At 46.8% G+C, this 12,687-nt stretch overlaps 1 protein-coding gene across 4 annotated transcripts in view; it reads right to left on the reverse strand.

Annotated features, from left to right (window-relative positions):
* CLIP2 (CAP-Gly domain containing linker protein 2) overlaps window positions 1-12,687 on the reverse strand; it is a 139,774-nt gene that overhangs the window by 84,719 nt on the left and 42,368 nt on the right. For all 4 annotated transcript variants that reach the window (XM_084823300.1, XM_084823297.1, XM_084823298.1 and 1 more), the window contains exon 3: window positions 6,512-7,056. In XM_084823300.1, the coding sequence (XP_084679426.1) occupies window positions 6,512-7,056 (545 nt within the window). The remainder of the gene's footprint in view (window positions 1-6,511; window positions 7,057-12,687) is intronic.

Here is a 12,687-nt window from a genome sequence, read left to right on the forward strand (position 1 = left end):
AGCTTGGCTGATGCCGGGCGCGTGGAGCTCGTTCAACAGCAGAATTGAAAGGCCAGGGACTAAAAATCTAATTCAGTATTTGTGTGAGAGGAACAGAAGACTTGGGGGATGCTACTTTCACTATACGTGCATGCGTTGGAATAGTATATTCACTGTGCACGTCACTTTATTTGCACGTCACTTTAAGCAAACCGTTCTGGCTTAATGAACTGTGACGTGAACGAGCTGTATGCAGGGATGTTTGGATTGTGTGAAATCCGTTCCATTTGTGTTTCATGGACTGTCAGGTGCCTTTCATTCCATCATCTGCCCATCCACAGAATCACTTTTTTTGGTTGTTTCTGAATTTGCGCAAATGCGCATTTGTGCAGGTACCGATTTGCGCAAAGTTGCAGGTACAGAAATGTGCGAATTCCCCCTGAGTGTGCATTTTCACTCTTTAGCCTATGGGAGATAATGCATACTTTGGCTGGGGTTTTTTATTTTGGGAATTTTATACAATGAAATTTGAGCAAAATTCAGGAAAGTTAGAAAACCAGTTCATAAGTCCACGGAATCCTCCCGAGAGGGGAAAAGCCAGTCCGCTGCGGAATCCACAGGTCGGATTCATGACAATCCGAACTCATTTGGTTCCATGGAGGATTTCTCCGACAGCCCTAGCTGTATGCTCGCTCCCCGTTCTCTCCTCCCTTTACGAGAGTAGGCATACTCTATAAGGAACAACTTCACATGATGTCCAAACTCAAATAGAGGACAGCTTCAAATAGAGAACTGTCCTGTGTAAAGCAGGTCATGTGGCCACCCTCCAGAAAAATGCTTGAAGCACCTCTGAAGCTCAACATGTCGTCGGAGACAAGTGCCTGTGCTTCTCTCTTGAGGGGGACGCGTCAGTGGCAAGTACAACCCTTGCCTGGCTACCGCTGCCTGCCAAAATGTGTGGACTCATGCTTGGAGGTCTGGTAAACGTCTTGCCATTCCAGCAGGCTGTGCAGAAAGCAATGAGAGGGGGAAGCGGAGCCATTCCACCAGCCCTGCTCAAGGACTACTTAATTTTTTCCTCTTCCCTCCTCATCCCTTTTTCCTTTCGTGTCAGGTCTTTTTAGGTTGTATGCCCATGGGCAGGGACTGTCTTGTTTTACTGTTACTGTTTACATCTAAGACGCTCCAGGAGCCGTTTGAACTATGGAGCAGGATTGAAATACTTTAAATAAATAAAGAGCATCTTTAGAATGCATTCTGTCTACTTTCTTTCTAGTGACGGAGACTGTAACCAGAGCCAGATTACCGAATAGGCTAATAAGATTGTGGCCTAGGGCCTATGATTTTATAATACAGTGCTGGTTTGCAGGCCTGTAGCCAGCCTAAAGGTTGGGGGGGGGGGCACCAAAGAAGCAGGGGAGCAGTTTATCTGGTCTGCAGGCCTTTTAAAGACAAAATTATAAACTGCTTTCATTTAACCCTTATTTTTGCAGCCTTACTGCAATTTATGCACATTCAAAAAAATTCACTAAGCAAGTTCAGCAATTGTTAACAGTTCTTGCCACCAAAAAAGGTTTAAAAAAATCCAGAATAACCCAATAGTAGAATATCAAGAATAATCTACAATAGGACTATTCTTATCATAGAATCATAGAGTTGGAGGGGGCCATTTACACCATGGAGTTCAACCTCCTGCTCAGTGCAGGAATCCAGTTTAAAGCATCCTTGACAGACGTCTGTCCGGTCTCTGCTTGAGTACATCCAGGCGACTACTCTGACCATTAGGATTTTCCTGATTTTCAACCGAAATCTGCCTGCCTGAAACTTAAGCCTGTTATTTCGTGTCCTACAGTCTTGGATGACAGAACAGGTTGTGGCCCTCTTCCGTGTGATGACCCTGTGGGAACTTGAAAAGAGCATTCATATCCCCCCATAGTCTTCTCTTCTCAAGGCGTAACATACCCAGCTCCTTCAATCTTTCCTCATAGGACTTAGTTTCTAGTCTCTTGTCAACTTTGTTGTTCTTCTCTGAACTCAGTCCAATTTATCTGCATCCTTCTTACAGTGTGGTGTCTAGAACTGGACACAGTATTTGAGGTGAGGTCAAACTGGCGCAAGAGTAGAGTGGAATTATCACTTCCTGTGATTTTGAAACTATGCTTCTATTGATGCATCCTAAAATTGCATTTGCCTTTTTTGCAGCCACATCACAATGCTGGCTCATATTCAGCTTGCGATGGACTACAACTCTGTAAGGCCCCAGGCCTGAACCAAGCTATCAGTTTTAGAGGGGTTTAGATGATCCATAATGCTCCCTGACTTTGGTTCAGTTGGTTGCTGTTTTCCCTAACAGGCACTTGGTTTACCAGGATGAGTCAAAGGTCGATAGCGCAGCCTCAGCACATTCCATGCTAATGAAGGTGAGTATCTTATCAGGGCCTAGGATGTGCCTGAGAAGCGAAGCTTGTTTGCCTTAAAGTTGCAGGTGTCTGTGCTGGGAAAGTTCTGATTGCTTCCCTTCTGACCAAGCACTGTTAGTCTATGCTAGGAAAGTTGTAGATGAATGCTGAATAATGCTTGCTGCTATCATGCTGCCTCACTGCTAACATGTATGCTATAAAACCCATGTTACCCCATGGCTCTGGGTTCAGACAAGCTGTCTGATCCAACCACTGGGTATGCCTGTGTGCTGATGGGACTCAATAAAGTACTCCTTGTAAGTAAACCTGGATCCAATTTATCACTATCTTGACACCTCTAAATTAAGAGGCCTACTGCAGGGGCAATACAAATTCCAAGACCCTTTTCACTCTTAACTTTGCCAAGCCAGGTAACTCCCATCTTAGACCTGTGCATTTTATTTCCTTTTCCTAAATGAAGAAGTTAGCGCTTGTCTCTGTTAAATTTCATTCTGTTATTTTCTGCCCAGTCTTCTAACCTATCAGGATCATCTCAAAAATTGTTTCCGTCTTCTAAGGTATTAGCTATCCCACCCAATTTTGTGTCATCTGCAAATTTGGCATGTACTACCCCCCCCCCTTGAACTATTCTTGAACTCCTCTTCCTGTTGGGTTTTCCTGAAATAGAATCCTGCTTATCAGTACTCTGAGTTTATTAAAATCCCCTTTCCTGAAGTCCAAGGGAGTTTATGATGACATTTTGATGCTGTTCATGGTCCGGAGATTCACATGCTTTCTTGGCTGCTTCAAAACCATTGTTGAAAACTCCTGCCTCCTGACACAGTCAATAAGTCTAAATGCTGCATTGATATCCAGATTTTTCTACTGCAGCAGTAATGTTACAGGTTACAGATATCCCAGTACTTGAAGCATAATTTCAGTAAGAAAGGGAAAAGAAAGATGACTGATCTGATTGAGCAATCCAATTGCTCAGTTTTTAGATGAGAAAATTTTTCACATGGGGAAGATGCACTGATAGATCTGAATGTGGAAAGAATGAATGATTTGTCTGAATGTATAACTGTAACTGAATCCAAGTGTCCAGTCCATTGTTGAACCAACAGGCGCTTTAAAGAACTGCTCTTTATAAATCTGAGCAACACACCCCTTCTTAAAAAACATGTACGGCTGTTTGCACAAGTCAAAATATTCCTTCATCTCAGGTATAGCCTCAGTTATATGTACTATTAGGAATCTGTGCCCTATGGGGAAAGACTGAAAGAACTGGGCATGTTTAGCCTTGAGAAGAGAAGACTGAGGGGAGAAGGCCAGGATCATTTCTCGATTGTCCCAGAATGCAGGACACAGAACAATGGGCTCAAGTTACAGGAAGCCAGATTCCAGCTGAACATCAGGAAAAACTTCTTGACTGTTAGAGCAATACGACAATGGAACCAATGACCTACTGGAGGCATTCAAGATTAAGCTGGACAGCCATCTGTCAGGGATGCTTTTACTTGGACTCTCGCATTGAGCAGGAGGTTGGACTTGGCAACAAATCCACTGATAACATTCCCCAGTGGTTATAAATGCCGACATAACAACCTAGAGAGAGCACAGGACAGGAAGGCCTGGCGTGCTATGGTCCATGGGGTCACGAAGAGTCGGACACGACTGAACGACTGAACAACAACCTAGAGAAGACATCACCCCACTAGGTAATGCCCATGGAGCAGAAGAGTCCTTCAGCACATTTTCTGAACGCTTCAGATAGAGGATTAATATGCAGGAAAACTCCCAATGTCTTCCACGTAATACCACACCATGCACAATCCAGTGGAGGCTGGCGGCACCAATGTCAGCGGGATGGTGCATCCGCTTTGGGTTGCAGTCAGAACCAGTCAGAACTCTAAACCAGCTCTTCAAGACGCAGAAGTTCCTTTAGAGACTGTATGTTTTGCACCATCCATTATGAAATGGGCCCTGCAACAAAATGTTGCAGTCTGACATGCTCCTGTTCAGGGTTCCTTGCCCTTGTTCAAGAAGCACCTTGGAAAGCTCCTTTAGAGGTCTGACTGAAACCTGGAGCGGATTCACTGCCCCACCAACATCAGAACCACCAGCCTCCACTGGTACATCACCTGCTTTGCACGCAAGAGGTCCCAGGTTCGTTCCCCAGCAACTCCAGGTAGGGCTGGGAAAGATGCCTGCCTGAAACCCTGCAGGGCCGCTCTACAAAAATCCTCTTTTTACAGAGAAGCATTTATGGATTAGTCCTGTAGTAGCACCTTCAAGACAAACACATTTATAACGACCTAAGCCAAAGGTGCAGAGTGTCAGGCCAAACCTGGCCTTCTAGGGGTCCCGATCCGGGGTTTCCCAGATGGCCACACCCCCTTCCCTGGCTCCACCCCCTTTCCCCCAACCACCCATTATTTTGCTAGTTTCGCCACCTTTGTGCAGCTTTTCCTCCATTCTGAAAGGTTGAAATGCCTCTCCGAAGGCTGAGTGAATGGCAGCAAGCTACACTAGGCTGGTATCCTTTTGTTTTTTTGGCCTCGCCCATCACCGGAATGTGGCCCCAGAGAGCTTCTCCGAAATGGAATTTGGCCCTCGAGGTGAAAGAGGTTTTGCACCCCTGACCTATGGTCTCGTAGACATCTAATGAAGTGGACCCTGGGTCAGGAAGCTGATGCCATCATAAATGTGTTAGCCTTTGAAGGTGTTAAGAACAGAAGAAGAGCCCTGCTGGATCAGGCCAAGGGTCCATCTAGTCCAGCATTCTGTTCACACAGTGGCCAGCCAGCTGCCCACGGGGAAACCACCAGCAGGGCATGAGCGCAACAGCACCCTCGACCCAAGGCATAGCCTGTTGTCAGAGATCAGTGTCTTGGGGCCCTTGAGGGGGCCCTCACCACTGGCTATGCCCTCCCCTGGTGAGGTGGGTGGGCCAATGGTTTGACTCAGGATAAGGCAGATTCCAGTGCTTAGGGAAGGGAAGTGGAGAGGGCAAGGAGATCATAAGAACATCAGAAGAGCCGTGCTGGATCTCACCAAGGGTCCGTCTAGTCCAGCATTCTGTTCACACAGTGGCCAACCAGCTGTCAACAGGAAGCCCACAAGCAGGACAGGAGTGCAACAGCACCCTCCCGCCCATGTTCCCCAGCAACTGGTGTACATAGGCTCACTGCCTCTGGTACTGGAGGTAGCATATTACCATCTGGACTAGGGATGCTGGAGAAATTTGAGGAAGACTAAAATGAGCTCAGAGTTCTATGAATCTGACCTGCAGAATCCACTGCAGAGCGTCCCCCTCAGGCCGCGTGGAGTCCCTGGACTTTCAGATGTGTGTTCTTGTTTTTTTACTTTCCCAAAATGTATGCATCTTTATTCGTAGGAAAATACACACGTTTCTGCTGAGGACAAGTTAAATGGAATGGGGGACAGTACACTAAATATTACGTACTAAGGTAAATTATGTAAATTGTTATGAAACCGCTTACAGAATTATTTGTGTATTTTTCCGCATGACGGGGAAAAAAAGTTCCATCTGTCTGTGAGCAGACGACGGAACAAAAGGTGCTTGACAGTCCACAAAACACAAATGGAGTGGATTTTACACAGTCCCTAATCAGGACTAGTAGCCATCAATAGCCTTCTCCTCCAGGAATTTGTCAACTGCTGTGAGAGTCTTCGTTGTTTTTGCTGCAAGAAACTAACGTGTTTTAGTTTTAGCATTCCATCCGCCCCCGCCCCCAACTCATTTCAACATCCATTCTTAAGTATATGTTATTCACTTTTAAACCCATATCACCATAATACCTTTATTACGCCAACTCAAAGTTCACAAAACGTGCCTCCCGAGGAAGATCATAGTCAAAACATGTCAGGCAATGTTCAAATAATATGACAGTTAATATTTGTTTTTAAAAAAAGAAAGACCAAATTTCCCTTTATTTGGTGGGTGCTTTCTCTGGCTGCTCACCCACAACCATTGCTGAAATTCCAAGACAAAGAATGACGTCCAGATAAGTTAGTCATCAAACACCTCTCATTCTACAAATTCAGCACTGACAACGCCCAGCTGCATTGTTCATTCAATAAAAGCTAGAGAAGAGAGATAAATGACTCACGAGGACGCGGTCTCCGAGCCGGAAGTCTTTATCCCCTTTCTTCACCGACCCGCTGTCTGACAGGTTGGATCCGGATTCATTCCCGGTCTTCATGGTGCTATTGAGGACGCTCTCCCGCAGAGGGATGACACGGGTGGAGAGAGGCGGAGTGGAAGTCCCCGAGTGGAGGGACAGGTTTTGGGCTGTCAGGGATTCCACAGAGTGGGCATCACTCCCTGAGCCCTCTGTCGTGGGCTGGCGGGTCAACTTGGAAGGCCGTGTGAAGATCCCCTGCAGGGGCTGGCACTCAAAGTAGCGGACACCGCCCACGGAGCCATCATTCTTTCCAATGGGGTCATCCAAAACGACCCCTGCCCACTGTCCCGGGGCAAATTGGGTCTCTCCCAGATACTGGATCACGCCCGGCTTTACTCCGTTAACCCAGACGCGTTCGCCCACCACAAAGTCCCCCAGGAAGTCATCGCCCACCTCGGTGACCTTTGACCCCGGCGGCTTCTCAGCGGTGGCTGTGGAAGAAGTAGAACCCTGTTTGTGCAGAGGCGAGCCTGTAAAACCAAAGAAAGGAAAGCAGGGCTGCATGAAAAGAAAGCCTTCGGCAAACAAGATCCTAAATCTAAAATGACTCGATCATCTCTACTGAAAGGCCGGAGAAGACAGACAACCATTTCTTTCAAAGAGATGAGGGAAGTTTGCAAAAAGAGATCCCTGCATTTATGAACATAAAAACCTAAGAAGAGCCCTGCTGGATCAGACAAAGGGTCCATCTGGTCCAGCATTCTGTTCACACAGTGGCCAACCAGCTGCCCATGGGAAAAACACAAGCAGGACATGAGTACAACAGCACCCTCCCACCCATGTTCCCCAGCAACTGGTGTACATAGGCATACTGCCTCTGATACATTTGGTGTACACGCATCCCCATGCAAAGGAGTATGGGATTTGCAGGCAGATGTCTGGGCTCAGCAGAATGAACCAGGGGTCCCTCAGACGCAGCAGGATGGGCTCGCCACATATCCCGTTCTTTGGAACTCCCTGCCTCTATTAGTGTTCTGTTTTTAATAATTTTAATATAGTGTTTTAATCTTTTTTTCTTTTTTACTATTGTACCTCTTACATTCACCGCTCCAGAATCTGCAATAGATACAGAGCGGTATACAAATGTTGAAAATAAATAAATAAGTGACACAGTGCACATTACTATCTAAAGTTGGGGACCGTGAAGTCCAGAGTCTAAAATTCCTGAACTGCACCACCGGCCCCACTTTCCACTCTGGTCAAACTGAAACCTGCAACGCTTGTTTTGATCTGAGACAGAATTGGGACAAAAAAAGTGTGTGTGCTGCGTGAGTGTGTGTGTGTGTGTGTGTGTATTATTGGAGGCACAGTTGTGCCTCCAATAGATAAGGTGTTCAGTCGAAACACACACACGCAATGAGCTATAAGTATGCCATGGGAAGTGAAGCGTGTCTCAACTCATGTTCAAGCCTTAGAAATGTCTGCTAGTCTCCCCATTTTATCAGCAGCAAATGCTGGAATAAGCTTCAAGCAACACCATCCCATAAAGCAGGGGTCCCCAATGCAGCAGCCGTGGGCACCATGGTGCCCACAAGACCTCCAGTGGTACCCACGAAGCTCCCCCCTCCCCCTTCACAAAAATTGTTTGAAGAAAAAACTTGGAAAATATTAAGGTAACATTCTGTCTCTTCTGTCTCTCCCGATCTAGGCTCTAGCCTTGCTCTTTCTCTCCCTTCTCATGGAATCATAGAATGGTAGGGTTGGAAGGGGCCTACAAGGCCATCGAGTCCAACCCCCTGCTCAACAGGAGTCCAAGTCAGAGCATCCCAGACAGGTGGCTGTCCAACCTCATCTTGAGTGCTTCCAGTGTGGGAGAGCCCACCACCTCCCTAGGTCATTGGTTTCACTGTCGTACTGCTCTTACAGTCAGGACGTGTTTCCTGATGTTCAGTTGGAATCTGGCTTCCTGGAACTTGAGCCCATTCCGTGTCCTGTATCGACAAGGTATGATCGAGAACAGGTCCTGGCCTTCCTCTCTGGGACAACCTTTCAAGGACTTGGACAGCGCTATCATATTCTTGATATCATGCTATCACCTTCTGCCTCTTTGCATTGCTGTTTCCCCCTCCCTCCCAGCCTCTGGCCTCTTTAGCTTACTGTCCCCCCCCCCCACTCCTAGCCTCTAGCTTTGCTCTTTCTTTCCCCTCCACCCCATTGCCTTGCTATTTCCCCCTCCCTCCCAGCCTCACTATTTCTCTCTTTTGACTAGCCAGGACCCTATGGCAGCCATTATGTGACCAGCCACATCCTCCATGGAAGCCATTTTGTGGCAGTGCTCACAGCGGTTTCTCAAATTCCTAAACATGCCCGCGGGTCCAAAAACATTGGGGACCCCTGCCATAAAGCATAGAAGTGCAAGGGACCGACCAGTTTTGCTGGTACCAGCCACCACGCTATGTCTTCTTTGCATCTTAGGAACTATGCTGGACATCTGGAGTAAATAATCCCTGTTTATGGGCCTCCCAGAGGCATTTGGTTGGCCACTGTGAGAACAGAATGCAGAACAGATAGGCCTTTAGTATGATCCAGCACGGCATTTGACAGCATATGATAAGGTTTTTAATCAGGTCAAGGGATTTCTTATTTTTAAAATTGTTTGGATATGTATGTATGTACGTATGTATGTGTGTGGGGGTGGTGTATGTTTGTATATAAACAGTTTTTATATTATGTACAATATTGTATTTTTAAGGTTTTTAATCTTTGCAAACTGCCCAGAAAGCTTTGGCTACTGGGAGGTATAAACATGTAATAAATGAATGAAGTTCTAATGCCAATAAGAGGGCTAATTATTGCTGTACTGTCTGCTAAGCGTGGCTTGCCGCTTGTTCCGATTTTTTGGTTCATCTTTCACCTGTTTGCACCTTCAAACGCAAGCGCTTTTTGTTGTTGTTCCTGACCTTGTGTTGATGTTTGAAAAAGCAGAATTTTAAAACTGTGCACTTAAAATGTGCATTTTCGGGTGGGGGGAATACGCATTTTCATGCTTTAGTGAAACGTTTGGGTGTACACTTTTGAAAAATGTGCACCTTTCCCATTCAAATGAAAGGAAAAAGCGGTCACATTCAAACATGGGCACAAGGCAATCAGAGCTTTAAGGTGGAATTTGGAAAAACTGAGAGGCTTATTTCTTTATTTATTTCATTTTTATCCATTCCAATAGCTGAAGCTTTCTGGGTGGTTCGCAAAAATTAAAACCACAGAGTGCAGCTTAAAACAATATAAAATATGAAAGCTTAAAAACACAATATAACTGTACAACCAGAATAAAACCTAGCAGCAATGCAGAGATTAAAAAAATACAGATTTAAAACACCACAGCTAAAAGAGTAGGAAGCTAAAATGCTAAAATATTGGGAGAATAAAAAGATCTTCACCTGGCGCTGGAAGGAGTACAACAGAGGTGCCAAGCGAATCTCTCTAGGGAGCTCATCCCGCAGCCAGGGGGCCACAGCAGAAAAGGCCCTCTTCTCAAATATTGCTGGTTCTCCCATTCTTAGTTCAGGTTAACCGGGAAATGCTTGCAATAATCAAGCGTTTGCCTTTGCATCTGGATGCTGAGTAACATCCTCATTCAGTCTTGTGTTAGACCAAAGAACATGCAGAGACAGCCCTCTTGTCGCAAGGGAGCGCGAACGTTGCACAGAATCACCTGAACGTCCTTGTTCAACTTTGTAAACTTTCTGCAGTTCTACCCAACTTGCACTCCGGTCCTATACCGATTCCTCTTGCTCTGTAAAGAAGTTTAAATGGCCCTGACAGCACATCCGCCCCCAACCCAAGAAGAGCAGAAAAATCTCCTCCCTAAAACATGTCAAAAGCAGTGCCTGTAGACCAAAAGCAAACGGTGTTATGCTCCAGTTGGTGCCACGTGTTCCTGACAACGTTTTGGCTCCTGTGAGCATCAGGGATGTGATTTAAATGCACAACTGACCTTTTAAGTTTCAGCTTTGCAACCAGCAGCCTCTGGCCAATAGCCTGGCCTACGGGCAACCGCTGGCAGGAAAATACGTATCCAACTGGAAAAAGGACAGGACGGGGCACCCAGAACACAGCACTGCTATTCGCCCTCCCTTTCCCATTGGCTGCAAAATGCAGTGCTCAGTCCTGTTATGCCTGCGCATCAGGCCTGCGCCAGAACGGCCAGCTGTCAGGAGGAGCTGAAACGCAATGTAGCTGCCCCGTTTCCATGGCAATCCGGTAGATGGAGAAGAAAAAAGGAGCCTCAATTGAGAGCACAACAAATAATATCAGACTTTTTCTCAAATATCCCCAGGGAAAAGTGCAGCGGGAGGGGCATGAAATATCGAAGGACATGAGCAGAGATCGAATATGGGGCTGTAGCTTTGCATGCAGAAGGTCCCAGGGTTCAAATCCAGACATCTTCAGTTAAAAAGCGAGTACCAGGTGATGGGCCAGCATCAAAGGGAGGTGTGGTCAGACACCTACTGACGGCCCAGTCCCCAGCAGGGACCCACTGACAAGAGCCCCTGCTCTTCTTCTTACCCATCGCAAGCTGCTTATTCACCTGCCTCTTGTTCTGGTCCAGACAACGGCGGTGGTGATAAGGAGGAGCAGCCGATTATTTAATTATTTAATTAATTAATTTCTATACTGCCCCATAGCCAAAGCTCTCTGGGCAGTTCACAAAAATTAAAACCGCAAACACAGCATAAAACAATATAAATACGAACACTTAAAACCACAATACCACAGCGCAACCAGAATCAACCCTGGCAGCAATGCAGAGATTGAAAATACAGATTTAAAACACCGGAGCTAAAAGACTAGGAAGCTAAACTGCTAAACTACTGGGAGAATAAAAAGGTCTTCACCTGGTGCTGGAAGGAACATAAGAACATAAGAGCCCTGCTGGATCAGACCAAGGGTCCATCTAGTCCAGTGTTCTGTTCACACAGAGGCCAACCAGCTGTCAACCAGGAACCCGCAAGCAGGGCGTGAGCGCAACAGCACCCTCCCACCCGTGTTCCCCAGCAACTGGTGTACATAGGCTCACTGCCTCTGGTACTGGAGGTAGCTCATAGCCATCAAGACTAGTGGCCAGTGACCAGAAGGAGTACAACGTAGATGCCAGGCGAACCTCTCTAGGGAGCTCATGCCTACTGTAAAAGCCCCATGGGCATGTGTGTTTCCCCATATCTAAGTCTGATACACTGGTAAATCTCTGGCAATGTTTAAAAATCTGTAAGAAGGGAAAGGAAGTACAGGCTGGGAGTGACCCCTTGGTCACGGTCTGAGGCCACCTTGGATATAACTGTTGTGTAGAGGGGATAGGAATTTCTTGCACATCCATTGTGAAGATAGATGTGGAAAACTGTGCATCTTCCTAGTCTGGGAGATATGCAAAATCTCCCACTGCAGGAATAGATTGCCCATCTCCCTGGTGGTGGTGGAGGTGGAGGAGAAATGCACCAAGTTCCATTTTGGAGGAGAAGGCAATGCAGAGGAACAGGAAGTACCCGGGACTTCCTGCTTCCTGCACAACACTGTCACATCTGACGTCACTGTCAGAAATTAGCAGGCTGGTGCGGGGTCGTCGCGCAGGTTGCACAAGGTACCGACAGCGCGGTAGAAAGAGCCGCGCAGACGTCTGCCCAGCAGGGATGGCGGCAAATCCTCTGCAGCTGTGTGACAAGGATCACCAGAGGCTTCGAAAAATGGCAGGCACATGTTCAGAACAAAGCAGCCGGTACAAAGAAAGAGGTGGAGACGAAGGAGGGGAAAGTCCATCAGCCTGAAAGCTCAGCTGCTCACCACGAAGGATAAAACACAGCCTCCAGAGGCAGGAGAAACACTTCCCTCCATCAGAGCTTTTTGCGGGACCAGCCCCCCAGCCGAGCACTTTACTGTTTAGGCACTAAGCGGGCCGCCCTTCCGAGGTGAGGCAGGGCAAACTGACAAAACACCACCAGCCCTTTCGGGGTTCATGGTCTCCAATCGTAGCTAGGGTGGCCCTGTGTCCTACTTTACTCAGTCCTCTATTTGAAGGGGGGCCTGGTCCATGCCCGGTTTCGAGATAAAGCACTGTAAGAAGAAGTAGTTTCTTTTTCCCAATTAAATTAGGGTGTGGAAATGAAGAG

The sequence above is a fragment of the Heloderma suspectum genome, chromosome 16, assembly GCF_057233095.1.
Source record: "Heloderma suspectum isolate Gila_16-S chromosome 16, 16-S_ref, whole genome shotgun sequence".
In the NCBI taxonomy this organism is placed as follows: Eukaryota; Metazoa; Chordata; class Lepidosauria; order Squamata; family Helodermatidae; genus Heloderma; species Heloderma suspectum.